This window comes from Enhydra lutris, unplaced genomic scaffold (assembly GCF_002288905.1).
Source record: "Enhydra lutris kenyoni isolate GAN:26980312 unplaced genomic scaffold, ASM228890v2 scaffoldscaffold85, whole genome shotgun sequence".
Taxonomy (NCBI): Eukaryota; Metazoa; Chordata; class Mammalia; order Carnivora; family Mustelidae; genus Enhydra; species Enhydra lutris.
Window position 1 is genome coordinate 4,201,738 of NW_019154169.1, and position 27,655 is coordinate 4,229,392.

The following is a 27,655-nucleotide window of genomic DNA, read 5'->3' on the forward strand; positions in this document are numbered from 1 at the left end:
ATGGCGGCTCTTCGGAAGCCGGTGCTGCTCGGGCTTCGAGACACTGCAGTGCATGGCCGCCCGACGGGGCCGGGCGCCTGGACTGCTAGCAAGCTGGGCGGCCTTCCGGTGAGTGGAGCGCCGGGGCCGGGGTCGGAGGGTGCTGGTGAAGGCTACGGGGTGAGAGAGTGGGCGAGGTCCATGAGCAGAGCCGGAGTTTTGAGCGCTTCCCTTGCCCTCAGGACGCCCTGCCGGCGGTAGCAGCGCCGAGGCCAGTGTGTGAACGTTGCAGGCAGCCTCTTGCCCTGGTCGTGCAGGTATACTGCCCTCTGGAAGGCTCCCCGTTTCACCGGCTACTGCACGTGTTCGCTTGCCCCCTCCCCAGGTGCGGCAGCGGCGAGGCGCGCAGGTAGGCGGGGAGGTTCCGAGCTGCCTCGGGATTTTATGGGTGGGCGAGAGCTGGGGGGCCGCACGGGCCACACGGGATAGGGCTGGCCAGCTGGCTGGTGGTCAGCATTGGAGCCTCACTGTCATTTATCTTTACCCTGAAGCTGGAAGGTGTTCCGTTCCCAGTGTCTGCAGATGCAAGAGACGGAGGCGCAGGACGCTCAGGTAAACCGGATGTTATTAGCATATTACGACTTGCTGTAACCTGAGAGTGTTTTCTAGAATATCCTTTAAGATAAACTTTCAGCCGTGGTCTTTTGAAGTACGTTGGAATGGCTTTTGCACTTTCCTGAACTGTGAAGTGCTATCTCCTTAAGATTTTTTTTTTTTTAAAGATTTTATTTATTTATTTGTCAGAGAGAGAGAGGGAGAGAGAGCAAGCACAGGCAGACAGAATGGCAGGCAGAGGCAGAGGGAGAAGCAGGCTCCCTGATGAGCAAGGAGCCCGATGTGGGACTCGATCCCAGGACGCTGGGATCATGACCTGAGCCGAAGGCAGCTGCTCAACCAACTGAGCCACCCAGGCGTCCCTCTCCTTAAGATTTTGTTCGTTTTTTCTTTTAATATACCTTGAAGGCCTTGAGGCACATGACTTGCTGATGTTTCTGTTTGGGAACAAGTATGGATGTATACGTGTACGTGGTTGTGTGTAATATATATGTGTTTATTGTAAACATAGTTGCTGTGATAATGTGTATTTGTATATAACAAACAATAAGAAAAAAATCTCAATTTATTGAATCCAAAAGTTGGGCAAGCTGGTAGCTGCAGAACAAAATTCAGTCTCATTTTGCCTGTAAATGTGTGCTTATGTATACTCCGAGCTCTAAACGTGTGCCAGGCCTGGTACCAGCAGTACCAGGAATGAAAAGATAAAGACATGGTATCTGTTTATATATGTCAGCGTTGGGTTGCAGATAATAGAAAAGCACTTACTTTTTAAAGCCTAGACAGAATTAGATGTTTATTAACCCTGGATAGATTGGAGGGGGCCACTCCAGGAAGGAATTCCAGAACCATACCTCAGAACTGGCCTGTCAAGGACCCCTTATACCACGTGCGACACCTGCAGTTGGAAAGCTGAGATGTGGTTTGGTGAACTGGAAGCTGCCCTTGTCAGATCTTTTGGATCCAAGTCCTTAATTTGTATCCATCTACAGACATTTGCTTGGTGGCCTCTCTTTCCGCGTCATTCTGTTTCAAGTCTGTATCTCCCCAATGGACCTGAGTAGCCCGCCTTTGATCATATCTGAAACCCTAGCTGCTAAGGAGCGTGGGAAATGTAGTTTTCTCCTGCTAGCTTCTGTAATACATGAAGCACAACTGGAAAGGGTTTGGAATAGATGGTTGAAGAAACCACTCTACCACATTGGCCATGCTGCCCCTGGAAAGAGAAGAGAATTATTGTTACCTCCAACATGCTTTGAGTGTATGGGGTCCAGGAAGTTGAGTCAGAGTGTGCAAGAGGGGAAGGTGCTGTGTGACGTCTCCCTCGGGAAGGTGAGGGAATGGATAGCTCAAGCCAAGGGGATGCATGAGATCACCCAAATGTGCTTGGGCTTCATTCACTGGATATTCTTCTAGAAACAGGAAAACGGCCTTGCAGCTGAGGATTGGTGCGAAGGTGCAGATGACTGGGGGAGTGACAGTGAGGAGGCACTGCCACCACAGCTTACCTTGCGTTTTGGAAATGATTCCAGCAGTGCCGAGGACACCGACTATACTGCCCAGCTCGAAGATCTCCACCTGCAGGAAACCGTCATGGGCGCTGCTCCTCCTGTTTCTCCTGGGGAAGAGACGGCCTTGCCTTCTGGGGCACCACAGTTCCTGCCCTACTATATCTGTGTTGTCGATGAGGAGGATTACGGGGACTTTGTCAGTCTGGATCACGCTCATAGCCTTCTGAGGGAATATCAGCGGAAGGAAGGAGTGGATATGGAACAGTTGCTTTCCCAAAGGTGAGAATGTGTGCTGCTGAGAGGGGACTTAATCAGGAAGCCGCCACGGTAGGTACCCTTTGGTTTGATTCTAGTACTTGGGGAAACATTTTCAAGCAGAACTTGTCTGTGTAGGACCTTTCTGCTTTGCTCCTCTTGGATGAGAAAGGGAGACAGAGACAAGGCGATCTTACGAGCCACTGTTGGGTTAGCTGGAAAACACTGCTCTAAGTACCCTCAAAAAGATGAGCAAGGAAGTTAGGGCTGACAGCTTTTACAGAAGAACATGTTTATTGTCTCTTTATTTTCTTTGTTAAATGATTAGCTCAGACAAGTAAGTTAGAAAAACGCCATTTGTTTTTTAACTCTTGGCTGTGGCTCAGAAACTGGCCTGGGATGTCAAAGACCCTCCCAGAGCCTCAACTCTCACCAGTGAAATGAGAGTCATGTTGATATCTCTGTTGTCTGTATCATCAGATGGTTTTAGGTATCAGTGAGAGAGTAGGTTTGGTGTTGTTTTTCGTTTTTTTTTTTTTTAAGATTTTATTTATTTTTTTGACAGAGATCACAAGTAGGCAGAGAGGCAGGCTGGGCGGCGGGGAGCAGGCTCCCCGCTGAGCAGAGAGTCCAATGTGGGTCTCGATCCCAGGATGCTGGGATCATGACCTGAGCTGAAGGCAGAGGCTTTATTAACCCACTGAGCCACCCAGGTGCCCCCAAGAGAGTAGGTCTTAAAAGGCTTTATAAACCAAAGCCCTATAAAGAACTAAGAATAATAATTTTTGCTGTTACAGTAAAATTACAGTTGGGTATTTGGAGAGAGAACCTGGTTCTTTACCAGAGCTGTTTCTTTTGTAAGCATTTCAGAATAATGTTGGGCTGCTTACAGACTGATTTAAAAATAATCCATAATGGGGAAAGAAATGAAGATAGTCAATGAGCATAAGGACTTTTAAAACTGCAAATAATTATCCCAGAGTTGAAAATGGCTAGGGGGCAGGGCTTGGGAGAATGCTGGGTAGGGGATTACTGCTAGATATTACAAGGTATTAAATTTATGATTTTTGGGCACCCTGGTGGCTCAATGGGTTGAGCCTCTGCCTTTGGCTCAGGTGCTGATCCCAGGGTCCTGGGATCAAGCCCCACATCAGGCTTCTTGCTCAGCAGGGAGCCTGCTTCTCCTTCTGCCCCTTCCTCCTGCTCATGTTCGCCTTTACTGTCTCTCTCTCATAAATAAAATCTTTAAAAAAAAGTTACCATTATTTTTATTCATTTTTATTTTAATTTTTGTAAAGATTTTATTTGTTTATTTGACAGAGAGAGGCAGCACAAACAAGGGAGCGGCAGAGGGAGAGGGAGAAGCAGGCTCCCTGATGCGGTGCTTGGTCCCAGGACCCTGGGATCATGACCTGAGCCGAAGGCAGACACTCAACCAACTGAGCCACCCAAGCGCCCTAAATTTATGAATTTTATTTTAGAGTGAGAAGGGTAGGGTTGGGAGGGGCAGAGGGAGAGAGAGAATCCCAGTCAGACTCTGCACTGACCTCAGAGCATGACGTGGGGTTCAGTCCCACAACCCTGAGACCACGACCTTAGCCGAAACCGAGTCTGACATTTGACTGACTGCACCACGCAGGTACCACTTAAATTTATGATTTCTAAATTATGTGCATTATCTTGTTTGCTCCTCTAAATATTGTAATTCTCTGGATATAGACACTCAAAAGTGTTTTCTGCTTTTCTTTTTTTTAGTCTTCCTAGTGATGGCGATGAAAAATATGAGAAGACCATAATTAAAAGTGGAGATAAGATATTTTACAAATTCATGAAGAGAATTGCTGCTTGTCAGGAGCAGATTTTGAGGTAGAGGCACATTTTCTTTTATTGCTTTTCTTGATTGTAACAGCAGTGCATGTTAGTTTGGAAAATACTGGAAAATACAATGAGAAAACCAAAATCTAGTATTCCGCCAACCAAGAGCCTAAGATTTTAGTGTATTATGTTCACTTATTTTTTATGCATTTGGATGCATGCACGTGGGTAGGACTTGTGTGGGGTTTTTTTTGTTTGTTTTTTGTTTTTTAAGATTTTATTTATTTATTTGTTCGTCAGAGAAAGAGAGTGAGAGAGATAAAGAGTGCGCGCATGCGCACAAGCAGGCAGGCAGGCAGAGGCGGAGAGAGAAGCAGGCTCCCTGCTGAGCAAGGAGCTGGTTGTGAAACTCGATCCCAGGACCCTGGGATCATGACCTGAGCCAAAGACAGTGGCTTAACACACTGAGCCACCCAGGTGTCCCTGTGTAGGTTTTTTTGTTTGTTTTTTAAACATTTATTTATTTTAGAGAGAGAGAGAACATGAGCCGGAGGGGCAGAGGAGCGGAGAGAGAGAATCCCAAGCAGACTCCATGCTGAGTACTGAGCCCATTGTGGGGCTCAAGCTCATGACCCTGAGATCTGACCTGAGCTGAAACCAAGAGTTGGGTGCTTAACTGTGCCACGCAGGCGCCCCAGGAATTGTGTATTTTTTAAAAAACATAATTTGGGAGGCACCTGGATGGCTCATTCAGTAGAGCATGCAACGCTTGATCTCAGCATTGTGAGTTCTAGTCCCACATTTACTGTAGAGATTACTTAAAAGCTAAAAAAAAACCCTATAATTTGGATCATATAGTGTGATTTTTTTTTTTTTAAGATTTTATTTGTTTGGTAGAGAGCAAGACAACACAAGCAGGGAGAGCAGGAGAGGGAGAAACAGGCTCCCCACTGAGCATGGAGCCCTACTTGGAGCTTGATCCCAGGAATCTGAGATCATGACCTAAGCTGAAAGCAATTAACCCACTGAGCCACTCACGTGCCCCTTGTATGATTTTTTTTTTAAGTAATCCTTACAATATCTTTTCAGTACCTTGAGAGCTTTGTTGTTTTTTTCTTAAGAATTTTTTTTTAAGATTTTATTTATTTATTTGAGAAAAGAGAGACTCAGGAGCAGGGAGAGGGGCAGAGGGAGAAGCAGACACCCCGCTGAGCAGGAATCCCAATGTGGGGCTCATCCTGGGACTCCAGAATCATGACCTGAGCCAAAGACAGAGCCTTAACTGACTGAGCCACCCAGGAATCCTCAACTTTTTATTTCCACAGGAATTTCTCTCTAATCAATGGTAACAGAATTCATTGTGTTTGATTTCCTGTGTTTCCTTATAGGAGTTTTTGGTTTTAGTTTTTACATTTAGGTCTATGATCCATTGAGTTAGTTTTTGTGTATAATGTATGAGGGTCAAGTTTCTTTCTTTTTTTTTTTTTTTTAAAGATTTTATTTATTTGACACAGAGAGAGAGAGAGATCACAAGTAGGCAGAGAGGCAGGCAGGGGCGGGGTTTGGGGGGAACGCAGGCTCCCCGCTGAGCAGAGAGCCCGACTCAGGGCTCAATCCCAGGACCTCAGGATCATGACCCGAGCCGAAGGCAGAGGCTTTAACCCACTGAGCCACCCAGGTGCCCCTCAAGGTTCTTTTTTGGTCTGAATATCCAATTGTTGGAATACCAGTTTCTATTACTGATCACTTTTGTCTTGCTTATCAGTTACAGAGAAAGGTGTAACAAAACATTCAGCTATGATTATGAATATGTCTTTTTCTCCTTTTAATTCTGTCAGAATTTGTCTCACATTTTGGTACTGTTTTAAGATGTATCCATTTGTAGGCTTATTTATCTGGTGAATTGATCTTGTTATAAGTAAATGTTCCTATTTATTTGTGGTGCTACTCTGTCCTTGGAGTGTATTTGGTCTCCTGTCGGTATAGCCACACTAGCTCTCTTTTCTTTCTTTTTAAAAAAATTTTTAAAGATTTTATTTATTTATTTGGCAGAGAGAGATCACAAGTAGGCAGAGCAGCAGGCAGAGAGAGAGGGGGAATCAGGCTCCCCACTGAGCAGAGAGCCCGATTCAGGGCTCGATCTCAGGACCCTGAGATCATGACCTGAGCCGAAGGCAGAGGCTTTAACCCACTGAGCCACCCAGGTGCCCCTTGTTTCATCTTTTTAAGGTTGATCTTTTTTTTTACTCTTTACTTTCAACCTCTTCCTTTAGAGTGGGTTGTTTTGTTTTGTTTCTATAAGTTACTAAGTTACTTGATTTATTTAAGTTAAAAAAAAAAAAAAAAAGCAGTTTACTTATTTCTCTCAGCCCTGATCCCTTGCCTCTGGAAACCACCAATTTCTTCTCTATGAGTTTGGTGGGGGTTTTTTTGGTTTGTTTGGTTGGTTTTTTTTAGGTCCTGCATGTAAGTGATTTCATACAGTATGTCTTTCTCTGTCTGGCCTACTTCACTTAGCATTACGCCCTTGAGGCCCATCCATGGTATCACAAATGTCAATATTTCCTTCTTTATGGCTGAGTATTCTGTTGTATGTGTATGTGTGTGTGTGCATGTGTATATGCACACCCCCACACACACAATTTTTTATCTGTTAATGGACCCTTGGGTTACTTACATGTCTTGGCTATTGTAAATAATGCTGCAGTGGTCCATCAGGGTGGGTGTCTGTTTTGAGTTTGTGTTTTTGTTTCCTTTAAATAAATACCCTTTCCTCCTCTCTCTGCCTGCCTCTCTGCCTACTTGTGATTTCTGTCTGTCAAATAAATAAATAAAATTTAATAAATAAGTAAATAAATACCCAGAAATGAGATTGCTGGATCATATGGTAGTTCTGTTTCTAATTTTTTGAGGAATCTCCGTACTGTTTTCTGTAGTGGCTGACTGATTTACATTCCTGTGGACAGTGCACAAGCGTTCTCTTTTCTCCACATCCTCGCCAACACTTACTTTTTGTCTTTTTGATAATCGCGATTCTGAAAGGTGTCAGGTGCTATCTCAAGTCTACTTTTTTTTTTTTTTTTAAGATTTTACTTATTTATTTGACAGAGAGAGAGATCACAAGTAGGCAGAGAGGCAGGCGTGGGTGGGAAGCAGGCTCCCTGCCGAGCAGAGAGCCTGATGTGGGGCTCAATCTCAGGACCCCAAGATCATGACCCGAGCCAAAGGCAGAGGCTTAACCCACTGAACTACCCAGGCGCCCCTCAGGTGTACTTTTTAAACAGGTTACACGTATGGGTCCTGCCTTTATTTTATCCAGACTGTTTGCTTTTTTTTTTACATAGGGTCTTGAGTCCATTTAATATAATTATTGGTGGTGGGTTAATTTTGTCATTCTGGTATTGGCTTTTCTCCTTTCCAGTTTTTTGTTCCTCTTCTCCCTTTTCTTTAACCTTCTTTTCAGTGAACTAAAAAGTTTATGATTTTACGTCTTTTCTGTTGCCATAAAAGGTGTTTGCTTTAGTGATTATAATGTGCATCTTTGCAGCCTGCCTTCGCACAGCAGTGTGCTGCTTTATGAACTGAGAACCGTAACACAGAATCCTGTTTACCTTTCCCCTGCCCTTTGTGTTCTTGTTTGCACATGTTCGCTTCTCTATATGCTTTACATGCCATAATCCATTATTATTTTTGTTTGAAATAATCAATAGTTTTTGAGGATAATATCTATATAGACAGTAAAATTTAAAATAATTATTGAGGGCGCCCGGCTGGCTCAGTTGGTAGAACGTGTGGCTCTTGATCTTGGTTGTGAGTTCAAGCCCTGCGTTGGGTATAGAGATTACTTGAAACAAAAAATAAAATCTTTTGAAAAAAATAATGAAAATAATGACCAGAAGCTCTTTTATATTCATCGACCTGTTTACCCTTTTGCTGCTCTACTTCCCTTCATGCTGAGCTTCCATTTGGCATTTCCCTTAAGTCCGAAGGACTTGTGATTTTTATTTTTATTTTTTATTTTTTTTTTAAAGATTTTATTTATTTATTTGACAGAGAGAGATAGGCAGAGAGAGAGGAGGAAGCAGGCTCCCTGCTGAGCAGAGAGCCCGATGCAGGGCTCGATCCCAGGACCCTGAGATCATGACCTGAGCTGAAGGCAGCGGCTTAACCCACTGAGCCACCCAGGCGCCCCAATGTGATTTTTATTTTTATTTTTATTTTTTTCAAAGTGCAGGCTCAGGGGCGCCTGGGTGGCTCAGTCAGTTGAGAGTCAGGCTGTTGATCTCAGGTCTTGATCACAGGGTTGTGAGTTCAAGGCTCGAATTGGGCTTGGAGCCTACTTAAATAAATAAATAACTTAGTAAATAAGTAAAATAAAAGTAAAGTGTGGGTTTGTTGGAGACAGCTATGCAGGTTTTGTCTACAAACATTAATATTTCTTTTAATAGACATTTTTCTTGGATATACAATATGTTTTTTACTTGTTTTCCACTCAGCACTGAAAAGCTTTTGTTCCACTGACTTGTTGCCGTTAGGGTTTCTGTTAGAAATTAGCTGTAATTCAGGGGCGCCTGGGTGGCTCAGTGGGTTAAAGCCCCTGCATTTGGCTCAGGTCATGATCTGACCTGCGGGTCAGCCTGACAGGCGGGGAGCCTGCTTCCCCCTCCTCTCTGCCTGCCTTTCTGCCTACTTGTGATCTCTCTCTCTGTCAAATAAATAAATCTTTTTTTTTTTTTTTTTTAAGATTTTACTTATTTATTTGACAGAGCAAGAGACAGAGAGGGAACACAAGCTGGGGAAGTGAGAGTGGGAGAAGTAGACTTCCTGCTGAGCAGGGAGCCCAATGTGGGGCTTGATTCCAGGACCCTGGGATCATGACCCTGAGCCAAAGGCAGACACTTAATGACTGAGCCACTCAGGTGCCCCATAAATAAAATCTTTAAAAAAAGAGAGAGAAATTAATTTTTATGTATTAACAATGTCTTATGTAATAATAATGTCTGATTATTACATAATTCTTATGTAATTCTTATTGTTCTTCTGTTATGTTTATGTAATTAAACTATTATGTACTTAAGCGACTATATGTGACTATATGTCTTAATATATCCTGCTTGGGATTTGGTGAACTTTTTGGATTTTTGTGTTGATGTCTATTCGTGAATTTTGGAAAAATGTTGGCCATTATCTCTTCAAATATTTCTTCTGTCTTTTTTCCTTTATCTAGGACTCCAGTTAACTTGTATGATTAGACATACAATTTGAAATTGTTTCATGGTTTTTAAGACCCTGTTTTTTTGTTTTTTTTTTAAATTATTTTCACCTTTTGTTTAATTTTGGATATTTCTGTTTTCCTCAGATTCACAGATTTTTTGTTGTTGTTATTTCCTACTTGCTATTAACTTTTACTGAATGAAGTTCTTTATTCTGCTATAGCATTTTTCATTTCTAGCATTTCTTTGTCAATCTCTTTTAGTTTCCATTTCTATGCTAACTTCCCTGTTTATGCATGTCTACCTTTTCTGCTAGATTCTTTTTTTTTTTTTTAATAATTTTTTTTTAAAATTTATTTATTTGACAGACAGAGATCACAAGCAGGCAGAGAGGCAGGCAGAGAGAGAGGAGGAAGCAGGCTCCTTGCCAAGCAGAGAGCCCGATGCGGGGCTCGATCCCAGGACCCTGAGATTATGACCTGAGCCGAAGGCAGCGGCTTAACCCACTGAGCCACCCAGGCGCCCCTGCTAGATTCTTTTTTATGTTTGTTTATTTTTTATATGTTTATTATTGATATTTTATTGTTTGTTTTGTCCCCCTTCCACTGATATTTTAAGTCTCTTTCTGATAATTCCATCATCTTGTCTGTGGGTATTGTTTTTTTTTTTTTTTTTTTTTAAAGATCTTATTTGTTTATTTGAGAGAGCACACAAGCAGGAGGAGGGGCAGACAGAGGGAATAGCAGGCTCCCCACTGAGCAGGGAGCCCTATGAGGGACTTGATCCCAGGACCCTGAGATCATGACTTGAGCGGAAAGCAGAGGCCTAACCCGCTGAGCCACCTGGGTTACCCCAGTGGGTATTCCTGTATTGACTCTCTTGGTGGGTTAAATTTTTCTGCTGCTCTTGGGGCACCTGGATGGCTCAGTTAAGCGTACGACTGTTGATTTTAACTCAGATCGTGAGACCGAAACCTGCATCGGGCTCTGTGCTGAGTGTGGAGCCTGCTTAGGGTTCTGGTTCTCTCTATCCGTCTTGCTCTGCCCTCCATGCACCAACCCCCTCAGTTTACACATACTCTCTCTCAGTTAATTAATTTTCTGTTGTCATGTATATCTAATTTCTTTTTATTGTTTGCCATTATATATTGAAGAACAGTAGATACTGAAGTAAATATTTACTCCTTAGAAGGGCATGGCCCTCCTTCTGTAAGGCCAGTAGTGTGGAGTCCAAGTCGGCTTACTCTGTGGTTGAGCTCAGTCTGGGCTTGGTTGCAGCGTGGTTAGATATAGTTCTACATTGGCTTTAGTGCCTTCATCCACACTTTGAACCAGACATTGACAAGACTTCAGATATCTTGCTGAGCTCTACAGGCTTGCTGCTACGTTTTGGGTCTTTGGATTTTCTTTGCTGTCTGGTTTTGCTCCTGGTCCTCTGCAAGAAGGAAGCAAAGTTTGCGAAGCATGGTCTCTGATGTTGAAATGTGACTTATGTGCTGTCTTCCTTCAGGGTTCTTTGTTTCCTTGCTTTAGGTATTCCTGGAGTGGAGAACCACTTTTTTTGACCTCTCCTACATCAGAAGTCACTGAGCTCCCAGCCTGCAGTCACTGTGGAGACCGAAGGACATTTGAGTTTCAGCTTATGCCAGCACTGGTCAGCATGCTCAGAAGCACTAATTTAGGTAATAAGCTCTTCATGAATTTGAGGTTGTGGATTTATTACACAAATAAGGAATTATTTTAAAAGGAAAGGCTATCATTTCATTTTTGTTTACTTATAAAATATAAGCGTATTACAGAAATTTTGGAAAATTTATAATCCAGCCAATCCGACACAAACACCAATACCATTTTGTTGGTTTAAGAGCAAGCTGTTTTCTATCCTTAAAATTATTTTCATAGCAGAAGCCCCTGGCTGGCTAGGTTGGTGCAGCATGTGACTCTTAATCTCAGGGTTGTGAGTTCAAGTCCCACAGTGGGGGTAGAGTTTATTTAACAAACCAAAACCAAAAAATAACATTGTGTTACAGTCAAAGTTTATTATTTTAAAAAAAAAGCAACTGGGGGTGGGAAATAACTTTTACAGGGACGCGTGGCTGGCTCAGTTGGAAGAGCATGTACTCTTGATTTTGGGATAATGAGTTTAAGCCCCATGTTCAGCATAGGGCTTACTTTAAAAATGTAAAAAAACATTTTTTTTTTAAGATTTTTATTTATTTATTTGACAGAAAAACAGTGAGAGGGAACACAAGCAGAGGGAGTGGGAGGAGAAAGAAGCAGGCTTCCTGCTGAGCTGCGAGCTCAATGCGGGACTTGATCCCAGAACCCTGGGATCATGACCTGAGTTGAAGGCAAGCGCTCAAGGCTGATCCACCCAGGTGCCTCTTTAAAAAATAACTTTTACGGGGCACCTGGATGGTTCAGTTGGTTAAGCGTCTGCCTTTGGCTCTGGTCATGATCTCAGGGTCCTCGGATCGAGTCTTGGGTTGGGCTCTGTGCTCAGTGGGGAGATTGCTTCTCCCTCTGCCTCTCCCCCAGCTCATGCTCGCATGCTCTTTCTCAAATAAATAAATAAAATCTCTTAAAAAATTTTTAAAAACTTTTACATGGTTATAGTTATTATTTTAGCATCATTATGTGATCTTTTTAAACAAAAATTAAAAGTTTTTTATAATAGAAGTAACAGGAGGACCTGGCTGGTACCCTTGGTAGAGCATGTGACTGTTGATCTTGGTCGTGAGTTCAGGTTATACATTGGGCATAGAGCAGGGCTTAGTCTCACAACCCCAAGATCATGACCTGAACTGAATCCTAGAGTTGGATGCTCGACCAGCCAAGCCACCCAAGGCGCCCATGCATTTATTTATTTATTTATTTTAGTAATCTCTACCCCTGGTGTATGAAATCATAATCTGGAGATTGAGAGTTGCATACTCTTCTGACTGAGCTCTTATATTAACAATATTCATTCTTCCAGTTCACCAACATGGATGTCTTTCCATTTATTTGTGCCTTTAATTTCCTTCAGTTGTGTTTTATATTTTCAGTGTACAAGTCTTTTGTCTCCTTGGTTAAATTTATTCCAAGTATTTTTTTTTTTTTTATTTTTTTTCGGACTGATTGTTGGTCCTGCAACTTTGCTGAATGTATTTATGAGAGGCAATGAAAGCAGTGCTCAAAGAAAAACTTAGAGCTGAAAACACGTATGTTAAAAACAAAGATAGATCTCAAATCAGCGACCCAGCATATATTGCAAGTAACTTGAAAAAAAATACCAATCAACAAACCAAAGGCAGCAAAAACAAAGAAAGAAGGAAAGGCTAAAGCAGAGATTTCGAGGGAGAATATAGACACAATAGGAAAAATATATGAAACCCAATTTTTTTGTGTGGGTGGTTAGGTTTTTTCTACATAGAAGATAAAATCATCTGCAACAGAGATTGTTTTATTTCTTCCTTTCCAATTTTGCCTGTTTCTTTTTTTTCCTTTTTCCTTAATTATTCTGTCTAAAACTTCTGTGTTAATTAGAAGTAGCAAGAGTGGGCATCCTAATCTTGTTCCTGATTAAAGAATTTCCCTTCTGTTTATAGAGTTATTTTTATTACTACAGGATATTGATTTTTGTCAGTTGCTTTTTCTGCATCAATTGAGATGATCATGCAGTTCTGTTCATTTTATTAATGTGTATTACATCGATTTTTGATTTTTGTATATTTAACCACTTTTGCATGTTGGGATAAATCTTACTGGATCATAGCGTATATAAATCTTTTTAAAATTTTTTTAATTTATAATTTATTTTATTTTATTTATAGATTTTATTTGACAGAGATCACAAGTAGGCAGAGAGGCAAGCAGAGAGAGAGGAAGGGAAGCAGGGTTCCTGCTGAGCAGAGAGCTGACATGAGGCTCAATCCCAGGACCCTGAGATCATGACCTGAGCCACCCAGGTGCCTCTTTTTAAAAAAATCTTATTAATTTTATTTTTCTTTATTTTATTTTATTAATTTTTTTAAAAAGATTTTATTTATCTATTTGACAGACAGAGATCATAAGTAGGCAGAGAAGCAGGCAGAGAGAGAGAGAGGAAGAAGCAGGCTCCCCGAGGAGCAGAGAGCCTGATAAGGGGCTCGATCCCGGGACCCTGGGATTATGACCTGAGCCGAAGGCAGGGGCTTTAACCCACTGAGCCACCCAGGCGCCCTTTATTTTATTTATTTTCAGGGTAAATCTTTTTTTTTTTTTTTTTTTTAGATTTTATTTTTAAGTAATCTCTATACCCAGCATGGGACTCAAGCTCAGAACCCTGAGATCAAGAGTTACATGTTCTACTGACTAAACCCGCCAAGGTCTTTTTTTTTTCTTTTTCTTTTTTTTTTAATTTTCAGCGTAACAGTATTCCTTGTTTTTTGCACCACACCCAGTGCTCCACGCAATCCGTGCCCTCTCCAACACCCACCACCTGGCTCCCCCAACCCCCGCCGCCTCAAACCCCTCAGATTGTTTTTCAGAGTCCATAGTCTCTCATGGTTCACCTCCCCTTCCAGTTTCCCCCAACTCCCTTCTCCTCTCTAACTCCCCTTGTCCTCCATGCTATTTGTTATGCTCCACAAATAAGTGAAACCATATGATAATTGACTCTCTCTGCTTGACTTATTTCACTCAGCATAATCTCTTCCAGTCCCGTCCATGTTGCTACCAAAGTTGGATATTCATCCTTTCTGATGGAGGCATAATACTCCATAGTGTATATGGACCACATCTTCCTTATCCATTCGTCCATTGAAGGGCATCTTGGTTCTTTCCACAGTTTGGCGACCGTGGCCATTGCTGCTATAAACATTGGGGTACAGATGGCCCTTCTTTTCACTACATCTGTATCTTTGGGGTAAATACCCAGTAGTGCAATGGCAGGGTCATAGGGAAGCTCTGTTTTTAATTTCTTGAGGAATCTCCACACTGTTCTCCAAAGTGGCTGCACCAACTTGCATTCCCACCAACAGTGTAAGAGGGTTCCCCTTTCTCCACATCCCTTCCAACACATGTTGTTTCCTGTCTTGCTAATTTTGGCCATTCTAACTGGTGTAAGGTGGTATCTCAATGTGGTCTTAATTTGAATCTCCCTGATGGCTTTTTAATAAACCCTTTGATTTTGTTTGCTAGTATTTTGTTGAGGATTTTTGTATCTTACATTTACTTTTTTTAAGATTATTTAAGCAATCTCTGTATCCAATATGGGGCTTAAATTGACGACCCTGAAATAAGAGCCGCATGCTCTACCCACTGAGCCAGCCAGGCATCCTGTATCTTACATTTATAAGGGATATTGGTCTATAATTTTCTTGTAGTGTCTTAGTCTAGACTTGGGATTAAGGTAATGCTTACATTGGGGCACCTGGCTGGCTCAATTGTTGGAGCATGCGGTTCTTTTTTATTTATTTACCTAATTGTTTTTTGGTTTTGGTTTTGGTTTTTTGGTTTTTTTTTTAAGCGGGCTCCATGCACAGCAGAGAGTACAATGTGGGGCTTGAACTCATGACTGTGAGCTCAAGAGCTGAGCTGAGATCAAGAGTTGGACACTGAACCAACTGAGCCACCTAGGCACCCCACCTGCAACTCTTGATCTTGGGGTTGTGAGCTTGAGTCCCATGTTGGGCATAGTGTCTACTTAAAAAAAAAAAAAAAAAAAAATAGAATTCCTCATAGAATGAGTTAGTAGGGATGCCTGGGTGGCTTAGTCAGTTAAGTGTCTGCCTTTGGCTCAGGTCATGATCCCAGAGTCCTGGGATCAAGTCCCGCATTGGCCTCACTGCCCAATGAAACAGTGGGAAGCCTGTTTCTCCCTCTGACTGCTGCTCCCCCTGGTTGTTTGGGGTTTCTCTTTGACAAATAAATAAATAAAATCTAAAAAAAAAAGGAGTTGGTAATCATTACCTTCTCTTTAGCTTAGAGTTTAAGAAGGATTGGTATTCAGAGAGCCTGAGTGGCTCAGTGGGTTAAGCCTCTGACTTTGGCTCAGGTCATGATCTCAGGGTCCTGGGATCGAGCCCCACATTGCCGGGGGGGGGGGTCCTCTGCTCAGCAGGGAGTCTGCTTCCCCCCTCTCTCTCTGCCTGCCTCTCTGCCTACTTGTGATCTCTCTGTGTCAAATAAATAAAATCTTTTTTTTTTTTTAAAGGATTGCTATTCTTTGAATGTTCTGTCATATCACTAGAAAAACCATCAAGTTCTTGGCTTTTTTGTTCTTGGGTGGTTTGATTACTGGTTCAGTCTCCTTACTAGTTACAGGTCTATTCAAATTTTCTATTTCTTGAGTCAGTTCTGGTAGATTGCATGTTTCTAGTAGTTTTTCTGTTTCATTTAGCTTATCTGATTTGTTGCTATACAATTGCTTATAGTATTCTCTTATAATCTTTTTTTCTCTAAAATAAGTAGTAATGTCCCTACTTTATTTTTTATTTTGTTAACTTGAGTCTTCTCTCTTTTTTTTCTTAGTCATTTCAGGTAAAGATTTGTTGACTTTCTAGATTTTTCTCTATTGTTTTATAGTCTCTATTTTAAAATCTCCACTCTAGGGGCGCCTGGGTGGCTCAGTGGGTTAAAGCCTCTGCCTTCAGGGGCGCCTGGGTGGCGCAGTGGGTAAAAGCCTCTGCCTTCAGGGGCGCCTGGGTGGCTCAGTGGGTTAAAGCCTCTGCCTTCAGCTCAGGTCATGATCCCAGGGTCCTGGGATCGAGCCCCGCATCGGGCTCTCTGCTCAGCAGGGAGCCTGCTCCCCCCCCCCGCCCCCGCCTCTCTGCCTACTTGTGATCTCTCTCTCTCTGTCAAATAAATAAATAAAATCTTAAAAAAAAAAAAAAGCCTCTGCCTTTGGCTCAGGTCATGATCCCAGGGTCCTGGGATTGAGCCCTGCATCAGGCTCTCTGCTCCACAGAGAGCCTGCTTCCTCCTCTCCCTGCCTGCCTCTCTGCCTACTTGTGATCTCTGTCTGTCAAATAAATAAATAAAATCTTTGAAACAAAAAAAAAATCTCCACTTTAGCTTTTATTTTTGCTTCTGCTGGCTTCAGTTGGTTGGTGGTCTTTTTCAGGTTCCTTAAGGTATACAATTAGGTCATTGATTTGAGATCTTTGTCCTTTTTTTAAAGTTTTATTTATTAATTTGAGAGCCAGAGAGTGAGTAAGGGAAGGGGCAGAGGGAGAGTGAGAATCTTGAAGCAGACTCCCCACTGAGCGCAGAGCTCCACACGAGGCTTGATCCCGGGACCTGGAGCTGAAATCAAGAGTAGTCCGCTTAACCGACTGAGCCACCCAGGTGCCCCTCTTTGTTCTTAATGTATGTGTTTGCAGCTCTAAATTTTCCACTTAACACTGCTTTTACTATATCTCATAAGATTTGGTATTTCATGTTTTTGTTTTCATTTGTCTCAGGTATATATTGTCTCATTGCTCTTAATGATTTCTTTTTGACCTATTGATTATTTAAAAGTAGTTTATTTAATTTCCACATATATTTGTGAATTTTCCAGTTTTCCTTTTATTACTTCTGGTTTCATATCATTGTGATTGGAAAAGATAACTTTGTATGATTTCAGTCTTTCTAATTTACTGAGACTCACTTGGTGGCCTAACGTATGGTGTCTCCCAGAGAATATTTTATGTGCACTTGAGAAGAGTGTGTTTACTGCTGTAGTTAGGTGGGGTGTTCTGTATGTGCCTCTTTTTCTTCTTTTTTTTTTTTTTTTTTGTTATGTGCTTGTTAGTGCTAATTGATTTATAGGCTCGTCAAATCCTTTGTTTCCTTACTGATCTTGTGTTTGGTTGTTTTATCCATTACTATAAGTGGGGTATGAAGTCAGCTGTTATTGTAGCACTGTCTGTTTCTCCCTTCAGTTGTGTCAGTTTTTGCTTCATACATTTTGGGCCTCTGCATGTAGAAGTATACATGTTTATAATTTTTATACTGTTCACTTAGAATTTCTATTCTTTTCTTTATATTTTTATTTCTATCTTATTTCTTTTATCTTTATTCTTATATCTATTTCTTATTTCTTTCTATTTCTATTCTATTTTTTTTTTTTTTAAGATTTTATTTATTTATCTGATAGAGATCACAAGTAGGCAGAGCAGCAGGCAGAGAGAGAGACGGGGGAAGCGGGCTCCGTGCTGAGCAGAGAGCCTGACGCGGGGCTCGATCCCAGGACCCTGGGATCATGACCTGAGTCGAAGGCAGAGGCTTAACCCACTGAGCCACCCAGGCGCCCCTCTATTCTATTCTATTTCTATTCTTTTGTTTCATTCTCGTTGTGTCCCTGTATCTAGAGAATCTCTAGTAGATGGTGTCTAGGTGGATCTTGTTTATTTTTGTTATATCCAATCTGCCAGTACCTTTTTTTAATAGGACTTAATCCATTTACATTTAATGTCATTAGTGATAAAGAAGGATTTATTTCTGCCACATAGCTATTTATTTCCTGTATATCTTATGATATTTTTGTTTCTCAATTAATTCTTCCATGAGTGACTGTTTTCTTTCTTTTTTGTATGTAAGTGATTTTTGTGTGTGTGGTAGTGTAACATTCATTTAGATACCCTTTCTTTTTTTCTTTTTAAAGATTTTTTTTTTTTTTTTTAATTTGACAGAGATCACAAGTAGGCAGAGAGGCAGGCAGAGAGAGAGAGCGCGGAGGAAGCAGGCTCCCTGCTGAGCAGAGAGCCCAATGTGGGGTATTAGGATCCCAGGACCCTGGGATCATGACCTGAGCCTAAGGCAGAGGCTTTAACCCACTGAGCCACCCAGGTGCCCCTACCTGTTTCATTATTATGGCCAGTTCTTTTCACACCCTCCTGAAGGTTCTCAGTGTTATTTTCCTCACAAATTGAATTCCAGACTACCTGGCTCCATGTTTCCCTGAAGACCTGTCCCGTGTGCCTAGTTCTCCTGAGCTAGTCTGAGCTCTAGGCCTTCCACACTTCTAGCATTGCTGTCATCCTGGGTTACCTTTATTTGGGTATCCCCTGCCCATCTTCCAAGTGGGTCCCCCTGTTTCCTAGAGCTCTTATCTTCTTCTTTCTCAGTTTGTCCTTTCAGTTGTTTTTTTTTTCTTTTAAAGATTTTATCTATTTATTTGACAGAGATCACAAGTAGGCAGAGAGGCAGGCAGGGGTGGGGGGAAGCAGGCTCCCTGCTGAGCAGAGAGCCCGATGGGGGACTTGATCCCAGGAACCTGAGATCATGACCTGAGCCGAAGGCAGAGGCTTAACCCACTGAGCTACCCAGGCGCTCCCCTATCCTTTCAGTTTTGATATAGCACTTTCTCTAGTAATTTCCTGAGATGGGATCATGGGATATAGAGACTTAAAGTGACCTATGGGTCCTAAAATATACTTATTGTATGTTTATGTTCACAATACTAGTCAGATATGGAATCCTAAGGCATTAATAATTTTTTTCAAAAATTTTAAAGATATTACTTCATTCATTCATTCATTTACTTTTAGGATTTTATTTTTAAGTACTCTCTACACACAACATGGGGTTTGAAATTAGAACCCCAGGATCAGAAATCACATGCTCCACCTACTGAGCCAGCCAGAGGCCCTGATATTACCTCATTCTTTTAGCATTCTGTGTTGCTATAGAAAGCAGTCCCACTCTGACTGTTAGTACTTTGAATGGGAACTCTTGTTTCCAGGTCACTTTCAGAATCTTCACTTTATCCTTGTTATTTTGAAATTGTGTATATTGTGCTGAGTACTTGGTAGGTGTTTTGAGTTCAGAAACTCATGTCCTTCAACTTTGATGATTTTCTTCCTTTTTTTCTTTTAGTGCCTTTATGGGAACTTGGTTTGGTTCTTCTTTTTTGTTCTGATTTTTGTTTCACTTTCCAGTTTTCTTCAACTTTGTACTTTATTTGTCTTGTTAGTTGTGGTAAATATATGTAACATAAAATTTAACATCTTAACCATTTGTAAGTGCAATTTAGTAACATTAAGTTTATTTACATTGTTATGCAGCCATTCTCCAGAACTTTTTCCTCTTGCAAAACTGCAACTCTATAACCATTAACAATTCCCCATGTCCCCCTCTCCTCAGCTCCTGGGGACCACAGTTACACTTTCTGGTTCTATGAATTTGACTACTTTAGATACCTCATAGAAGTGGAATCATAGTATTTGTCCTTTGAGACTGCCTTGTTTCACTTAGCGTAAGTGAAGTTCATCCATGTCGTACTATGTTACAGAATTTCCTTCCTTTTAAAGCTAATACTCTGTAGTGTGGATCTACCCCAGTTTGTTCATTTGTTGAATACTTGGGTTGCTCCTGCTTCTTGGGCTATTGTGAATATTGTTGCTATGATTCTGGGTGCACAAATCTCTCTTCAAGATCCTGCTTTCAGTTCTTGGGACTATGTATACCCGAAGCAGAATTGCTAGATCATATAGTAATTCTATTTTTAGTTCTTTGGGGAACCACCGTAACATTTTTCATAGTGGCTGCACCATTTTATATTCCCAATCAATATTGCACAAGAATTTCAATTTCTCCACATCTTCACCAACACTTGTTTTTTGGTTTTGTTTTGTTTTTTTTGTTTTAAGATTTTATTTATTTATTTGACAGACAGAGATCATAAGTAGGTGGGGAGGCAGGCAGAGAGAGATGGGGGGAAGCAGCCTCCCCACTGCGCAGAGAGCCTGATGCGGGGCTCAATCCCAGGACCCTGAGATCATGACCTGAGCCAAAGGCAGAGGCTTAACCCACTGAGCCACCCAGGTGCCCCTGTTTTTTGTTTTTAATAGTAACCATCATAATGGATGTGACATGGTATCTATAACAATTTGCATTTCCCTAATGATTAATGATGTTGAGCATTTTTCATATGAATGGCTTGTTAGCCATTTTACATATCATTTTAGGAGAAATGTCTACTCAAATCTTACTGTTCATTTTATAGTCAGGTTATTTGACTTGTTGTTGAGTTGTAAGAGTTCTTTTTATATTCTAGGTATGAACCCCATATCAGGTGTGATTTTTGCAAATGTTTTCTTCCATTTTGTAGGTTGCCTTTTTACTGTTAATTGTGTCCTTTGGTGCACCTAAGTTTTGCCACCTACTTACTTTTTTTTTTTTTTTTTTTAATTTATTTATTTGACAGACAGAGATCACAGGTAGGCCGAGAGCAGAGAGGCAGCCAGAGAGAGAGGAAGGGAAGCAGGCTCCCTGCTGAGCAGAGAGCCCGATGCGGGGCTCCATCCCAGGACCTGGGATCATGACCTGAGCCGAAGGCAGAGGCTTTAACCCACTGAGCCACCCAGGCGCCCCCCTACTTACTTTTTAAAAGGAAGCACACAGGTGCGCCTAGGTGGCTCAGTCGTTGGGTGTCTGCATTCAGCTCGGGTCATGATCCCAGAGTCCTGGGATTGAGTCCCACGTTGGGCTGCCTGCTTCTCCCTCTCCTACTCCCTCTGCTTGTGTTCCCTCTCTTGCTGTCTCTCTCTCTGCCAAGTAAATAAATAAAATATTTTTTTTAAGAAGTAAAAAGAAAGCATACAGTAAAGTACACCAATCTGAAGCCTACAGCTTGATGAACTTTTACATAAATACACTCTTGTAATCACCTCCCGGAGTAAGATGGGGGAGTGTTTGCATGTCCCAGAAAGTCCCTTGGGCCTCCTTCCCTCTCCAGGCTTATCACTCTCCCCTATCTCCTTAAGAATTTTGCCTGCTCGGGGCACCTGGGTGGCTCAGTGGGTTAAAGCCTCTGCCTTCGGCTCAGGTCATGATCCCAGGGTCCTGGGATCGATCCCCGCATCAGGCTCTCTGCTCAGCGGGGAGCCTGCTTCCTCCTCTCTCTGCCTGCTTCTCTGTGATCTCTGTCTGTCAAATAAATAAAGTCTTAAAAAAAAGAATTTTGCTTGCTCTGGAATTTCACACAAATGGAATCATACAGTGTATGAAGCATAGAGTGCTTCTGTTTAACTTGACATCTTTGTTAGCTCTGTCTTCTAACCCTTCTTTTGAATTTGGTTTGACTGTTCTATTTTTAGTTTCTAAAAGCTCTTCCTTGTTCTCTGAAACTTTTCCATACCACCTTTTTGTTTTATTTTGTTTGATGAGTTCTTTTACATCTTTAAGAAGTGGTTTAAGGACATCTGGATAGCTCAGTTCATTAAGGGTTCTACTCTTGATCTTAGCTCAGGTCTTGATCTCAGGGTCGTGAGTTCAAGTCCTACCTTGGGCTCCATGCTGGGCGTGTAGCCTACTTACAAAAAAAAGGAAGAAGAAGTGGTCTGTTGTTTTTTTTTTTGTTTTTGTTTTTGTTTTTTAAGTTTTCACTTGTTACCCATGTGTCTATTTTCTGCAATTTTTTTTTAAGATTTTATTTTTAAGTAATCTCTAAACCCAGCGTGGAACTTGAACCTCCAACCCTGAGATCAAGAGTTGCATGCTCTTGGGGCACCTGGGTGGCACAGTGGATTAAGCCTCTGCCTTCGGCTCAGGTCATGATCTCAGGGTCCTGGGATCGAGCCCGACATCAGGCGCTCTGCTCAGCTAGGAGCCTCCTCCCCACCCCCACTGCCTGCTTCTCTGCCCACTTGTGATCTCTCTCTCTCTCTGTGTCAAAGAAATAAATACAATCTTTAAAAAAAAAAAAAAAAGAGTTGCATCCTCCATTAGACTGAGTCAGTCAGGCACCTCTCCTGTAATTTTTCTGATCCCCAAATATTATGTTGGAGATTTTGTATAAATGTCTGGTGAACCCTAGAAATCACCATTTGTCGACATCATTCTAGTCATCATTCTTGACATTAATACAGATAGAAAGTTTAGATAGATAGCTGGAAAAAAAATTTCTTTTTCTTTTTTTTTTTTAAGATTTTACTTATTTACTTGACACAGAGTGAGTGAGTGAACACAAGCAGGGGGAACTGCAGACAGAGAGAGATGGAGAAGCAGGGTCCCCGTAGAGCAGGGAGCCCCATGTGGGCTTGATCCCAGGACCCTGAGATCATAACGTGAGTGAAGGCAGACACTTAGCTGACTGAGGCACCCTGGTGCCCCTAGGAAAAAAATTTCTACCGACAAGAAAATTCAGTACATTCTAATTAAGAATATTGGAATAAATGTGTGCAAATTCAACATAAGGAAAAATGTATGTGAAGCAGTTGCTGGACTGTAGGCAATGGGTTCTTTTACCTAGTTGCTAAAGAAGCTAAGAGAATTACACTCATTCCATTTTTCTTTCTTTCTTTCTTTCTTTCTTTCTTTCTTTCTTTCTTCCTTCCTTTCTTTTAAGGTTTTATTTATTTATTTGATAGAGACAGAAATAGCAAGAAAGGGAACACTAGCAGGGGGAGTCGGGGAGGGAGAAGCAGGCTTCCGGAGCAGGGAGCCTGATGTGGGGCTCGATCCCAGGACCCTGGGATCATGACCTGAGCCCAAGGCAGACGCTTAATGACTGAGCCACGCAGGCGCCCCTCATAACATTTTTCAATTTTAGATCATATGTATTTGGCTCTTTACTATAATAAGGAAGCTTATGCCTTGGTCCACCTCCAAATATTTTAGGTTTTTTTTTTTTAAGATTTTTTTTTTATTGAGGCGCCTGGGTGGTGGCTCAGTGGGTTAGGCCTCTTCCTTTGGCTCGGGTCGTGATCCCTGGGTCTTGGGATTGAGCCCCACATGGGGCTCTCTGCTCAGCAAGGAGCCTGCTTCCTCCTCTCTCTCTGCCTGCCTCTCTGCCTACTTGTGATCTCTATCTGTCAAATAAATAAATAAAATCTTAAAAAAAAAAAAAGATTTTTTTTAATTTCTTCAAGTAATCTCTGTGCCCACTGTAGGGCTTGAATTTATAACCCCATGATTAGTGGTCAGCCAGGTGCCCTATTTTAATATTATTTGTATTGCATTGAGGTTATAAGTCTGTACTCTGTCACCGTGATTGTCATAGCTAATAAGCTTTTGTTCTCTGTTTCAGTGGTTTGCATGCTCACACCATTCTTTTCCATGCACTTTTCCATTCCTGAATCTTTTATTTTGATTCTTCTCTGGTAGCTCCAGTCTATCAAGTGATAGCCTTAAGGAGGGTTTATAGCTGTTATTCTTACTTCAGATGTCTGCTTTTTCATTGAAGAACAACCCATGTATAAACTCCTGAGATCCCATTTTCTTTCCTCCCAATGGTGGTAGCCCCAGTGCTATCATGGCCTCACAGTGAGAGCCCTTCTGGCTCTCCTGTCCTCTCCCGTGGCCCCATCTCACAGAGAAGTATGTTTTTCTCCAAATCTCTAAGATCCTTTATATTGATATCTTTAGGCTTTGAATGAAGTCTGAGGGTGGCCTGATTCCACCTCCCCCCCTCCCCACTTTGTAACTAACATTTATGCTAGCCCCTGTAGATTTTTCTGTATTCGTGAAGTCCATTTTTTGAATTAACATGTCTTGCCCTTGCATTGTTCCATTATCCTTTCATCCTGGGACAGGGTGGATTTTCGGACCTCCATTTAGTTTTGCTTTATTTCTTTTTTCCCTTCAAATTTCTGGATATTTTTTTGTTGCGTTTGTAGCTTTTCTGCAGAAGCAGTAGCAGTTGCGTTGGCCACCTTTCTCCTCTCCTATGCTCACATCTCTCCTCTTTCCCTCTGTTCACTGCAGTTCCTCAAGCCTTTCCTTTCCACCTGTAATTAGGTTTCACCTGTCTTTTCTGTTCCTTGTGGCTTCTGATGTTTTTTCTTAGATGCGTACTGGGGCTGTTTTGACCTCCACACAGCTTCCTCTTTGTCCTACCCCTCCCTCGCCCTTCTGCTGTGCCAGGCCCCTGGGCTCAGGCAGCATGGACAGGACTCTGCTATGTGGTATTTTGTTCCATCTGATTTCTCACCCCTTCCTTTTTTCCTACCCTGGTGGCTACCAGTTTGCAGACTCCAGCCTTCTTATTTCTCCCAAATCAGCTCTATTTTGGCCTTGTTAGTTCTGTCTTTGATGCTTTTCTTTCCATTATCCCTGCCTGCATTTTCCTTTCAAAGGGTTTTTCCTTTGCTGCTCCAAACCAGTTCTCCAGCCCCTCCTGCTGACTCCCGTTTTCCTATTCTGAAATCAGCAGTTCTTGTTGAGCCTGTTTTCTTGGTGTTATTCTTCATGGCTCTGTCCATTGACAAATTTCTGTAAGCTCTTAGGATTGTGTGTGTGTGTGTGTGTGTATGAGAGAGAGAGAGAATCCTTTTTGGAGGTAGTGTGTTCTCTTAGTGGGGTACTTATGTATGTAAGTAAGTAAGTAAGTAAGCTCTACACCTGACTTGGGGCTCGAACTCGTGATCCCGAGATCAAGAGTCACATGCCCGACCCACTGACGGAGCCAGCCAGGAGCCCCGTGAAATTTTTTTCTTTTACGATTTTGTTTATTTATTTTAGAGAGAGAATGTGAGCAGGGGAAAAACCTCAAGCAGACTCCGAGCCAAGCTTGGTGCCTGATACAGGACTCGATCTCAGGACCCTGAGATTATGACCTGAGCTCAAATCAAGAGTTGGGTGCTTAACTGAGTGAGTCACCCAGGTACCCCCCCCAATTATTTTTTAAGTAGGCTCAGTGCCCAGCATTAATCCAACAAGGGGCTTGAACTCAGCGATCCTGAAATCAAGACCTGAGCTGATATCAAGAGTCAGATGCTTAACCAACTGAGTCACCCAGGTGGTCCCCCAGCCCTGTCACAGATTTTCAGTGAGGGGTACCAGGGTGGCTCAGTCAATTAAGCAAGCGCCTGCCTTCGGCTCTGGTCACGATCCCAGGGTCCTAGGAGGGAGTCCCACTTCAGGCTCCCTGCTCTGTGGGGAGCCTGCTTCCCCTTCTGCCTGCTGCTCCCCCTGTCTGTGTGCTCTCTCTGTCAAATAAAAAAAAAAAAAACAAAACAAAAAAAAGTGATTTTCAGTGTCCAGTACCCTAGACAGTTATAATAAAGACTTGAAAGTATATCTTCCCATTAAATCTGCTTTTCATCATCGGTGGTCACTTTCTGTGGGGAAGAATGTGGCTGGAAGGTAGTGAACACCGCTTTTGCTGTTCCTAATTATTTTTTCAGCTTATCAGGTAAAATCACTCCTGTAGCAACACCAGCTACACTGATATTGCATCATCGTTCTCCTTCCTTCTATTATCTTCTCGTTGCTTAACCTCTTTGTTTTACATTGGGCACTTAAGATGTGCCGGGCTCTGTTCCAAGTATCTTACATGCGCTACTTTATTTAATCCTCCTCACAACAATCTTTTTCTTTTTCTTTTTTTTTCTTTTTTAAAGATTTTATTTATTTATTTGACAGAGAGATCACAAGTAGGCAGAGAGGGGGAAGCAGGCTCCCTGCTGAGCAGAGAGCCCAATGTGGGGCTCCATCCCAGGACCCTGGGATCATGACCTAAGCCAAAGGCAGAGGCTTAACCCAGTGAGGCACCCAGGCGCCCCCAATCTTTTTCTTTTTTGAGATTTTATTCATTTATTTGAAAGAGAGCGCAAGCACAAGTAGGGACAAGGGGCAGAGAGAGAAGGAGAAGCGGACTCCCTGCTGGGCAGGGAGCCAGATGTGGGGCTTGGTTGCAGAACCCTGGGGTCATGACCTGAGCTGAAGGCAGACACCCAGCTGAGTCACCCAGGAGCCCCTCTTCACAACAGTCTTATCATCATGATAAATATAGTTCTCATTACAGATTGGTGAAGTCCCATACTCAGGTGGTAGAGCTGGGATTTAAACTCAGGTAGTCTTGCTCTAGAGTAAGCAAACCTTCAAATACCAAGTGTATCTTCTAACATTTCCTCTTTGTTAGAATCATGAATATGTTTTGTCTTTCAGGTCTTTCTGTAGAATTTGGAACAGTTCTGATTTACACATGTGAGAAGAGTTGCTGGCCTCAAAATCATCAGACTCCCATGGAAGAACTTTGTATTGTACAAGAAGACCCAGATGAATCATTATTTAAGTAGAGCATTTCCTTTTATTTACATAAATTAAAACAAATTTTAATGTCCCCAGGTTTGTGTACTTTTGCTTCATTTCAACTCACAGATTATTAACTCTTTGTTTTAAGGGCGGTCCTTTGTGCTTTATGGCACCTGTGCTGGGGCTGCGGTGAGATTTAGAAACTTCTGGCTGTGGGCTGGTCTACCTTTCCAGGGTCAGGTGCTTGTCTCCACAGTGACAGCTCAGAATGTGGCTCCTCTCCAGCCCCGGAGGTGGGTGTTCCCTGCACAGGCAATCTAGTGGGCTTTATAGGAGGGAGAGCTGCGGAGGAGCCGGGGCAGCCGTCAGCCTCTTACCACCTCTGCTGCCTCTGTACTTGGCTGCGCTCTGTTGCAGTCTCTGGATGCTGATTGAACCACTCGACCCACCCCAGCTCCCACCCGGCCACACTAGCTGTTCAGACCTGTCCGGTGTTCTCCCTACCCACGGTCCCACCCTCACCCCATCCCACCTTCTGCCCCTACAGTATCACAGAAAAGGGGCCCTTCCTCTGTTCTGGACATTGTCCCTCCTTCCAGGTGGTCACTTTTCCAATCTCCCCTTTCTCCTTTTGGTTTTTGTGTCAACCCCTTCTGTTCTGCTACACTTTGACAGCAGTATGAAGATATGCCCACTAGCTGTGTACAGACTTCCTGCTTACCTTCATAGGTGAGGGACCTGCTATAAACAGTTTGATTTGCTAATCTGGCAAATAACACTGGTGGGAACACCGTGTGATCATGCCCTCGGGGGCACCTGGGGTAAGTGGCTGGCTGTGCACAACCCAAACTTGCTGGTCAGTGAGGCTTTAGGGATGTAGGGGAACAAGAATAATTTTCTCTTTACCCTTCTAGGTACTTAGCTGACACCCCCTCTGTAAGAAAAGACAGATTGACAGGAGACAAACAGAAGTAGAGGTATAACCCCTGTATAGATGGGAGGTACCCAGCAAAACTGATTAATGCCTTGAAGTGGCCCAAACTATTACCTCAAATACCACCTTCAGCTGAAGATAGACATTGTGGGGTGCATGGAACCAGTCACAGGAAGTCATCAGGCAAACAAGGGTAAGGTTGTAACATATTGTCAGGGAAACAGGATAATGAGAAAAGTCCAGTGTGAACCCCTTCAGATGTAAAGCTGCAGGGGCCCCTGGCTGGCTCAGTCAGAAGAACATAAGGTCAAGCCCCACCTTGGGTGTAGAGATTACTTAAATAAATACAAAGGAAAGAATTGAGTACATGAATGATTGAATGAAAAACTGCGTATTGTTATGTAGGAG

General features: G+C 42.4%; 1 protein-coding gene across 3 annotated transcripts; it reads left to right on the forward strand.

Annotated features, from left to right (window-relative positions):
* On the forward strand, window positions 1-26,405 carry LOC111161511 (programmed cell death 2 like). 3 transcript variants are annotated; one of them, XM_022525219.1, is made up of 7 exons: window positions 1-108; window positions 222-388; window positions 531-591; window positions 2,011-2,384; window positions 4,116-4,226; window positions 10,921-11,069; window positions 26,227-26,405. In XM_022525219.1, the coding sequence occupies exons 1-7, from the start codon at window positions 1-3 to the stop codon at window positions 26,355-26,357; spliced, it is 1,101 nt and encodes a 366-aa protein (XP_022380927.1). In that variant the 3' UTR covers window positions 26,358-26,405. The 3 variants fall into 3 exon arrangements, with proteins under 3 accessions (XP_022380927.1, XP_022380928.1, XP_022380929.1); XM_022525220.1 differs by having other exon boundaries at window positions 2,017-2,384; window positions 26,227-26,402; XM_022525221.1 differs by lacking the exon at window positions 26,227-26,405 and having other exon boundaries at window positions 10,898-11,019.
* The last annotated feature ends 1,250 nt before the right edge of the window (window positions 26,406-27,655 follow it).

What these genes read in the sequence shown, in the direction of transcription:
- LOC111161511 (XM_022525219.1), top strand. Translation starts at nt 1, where the DNA reads ATGGCGGCTCTTCGGAAGCCGGTGCTGCTCGGGCTTCGAGACACTGCA. An exon ending in CGGAGGCGCAGGACGCTCAG is followed by an intron (nt 592 to 2,010) that starts GTAAACCGGATG and finishes ATATTCTTCTAG; the next exon opens with AAACAGGAAAACGGCCTTGC. An exon ending in GCTCAGAAGCACTAATTTAG is followed by an intron (nt 11,070 to 26,226) that starts GTAATAAGCTCT and finishes TTTGTCTTTCAG; the next exon opens with GTCTTTCTGTAGAATTTGGA.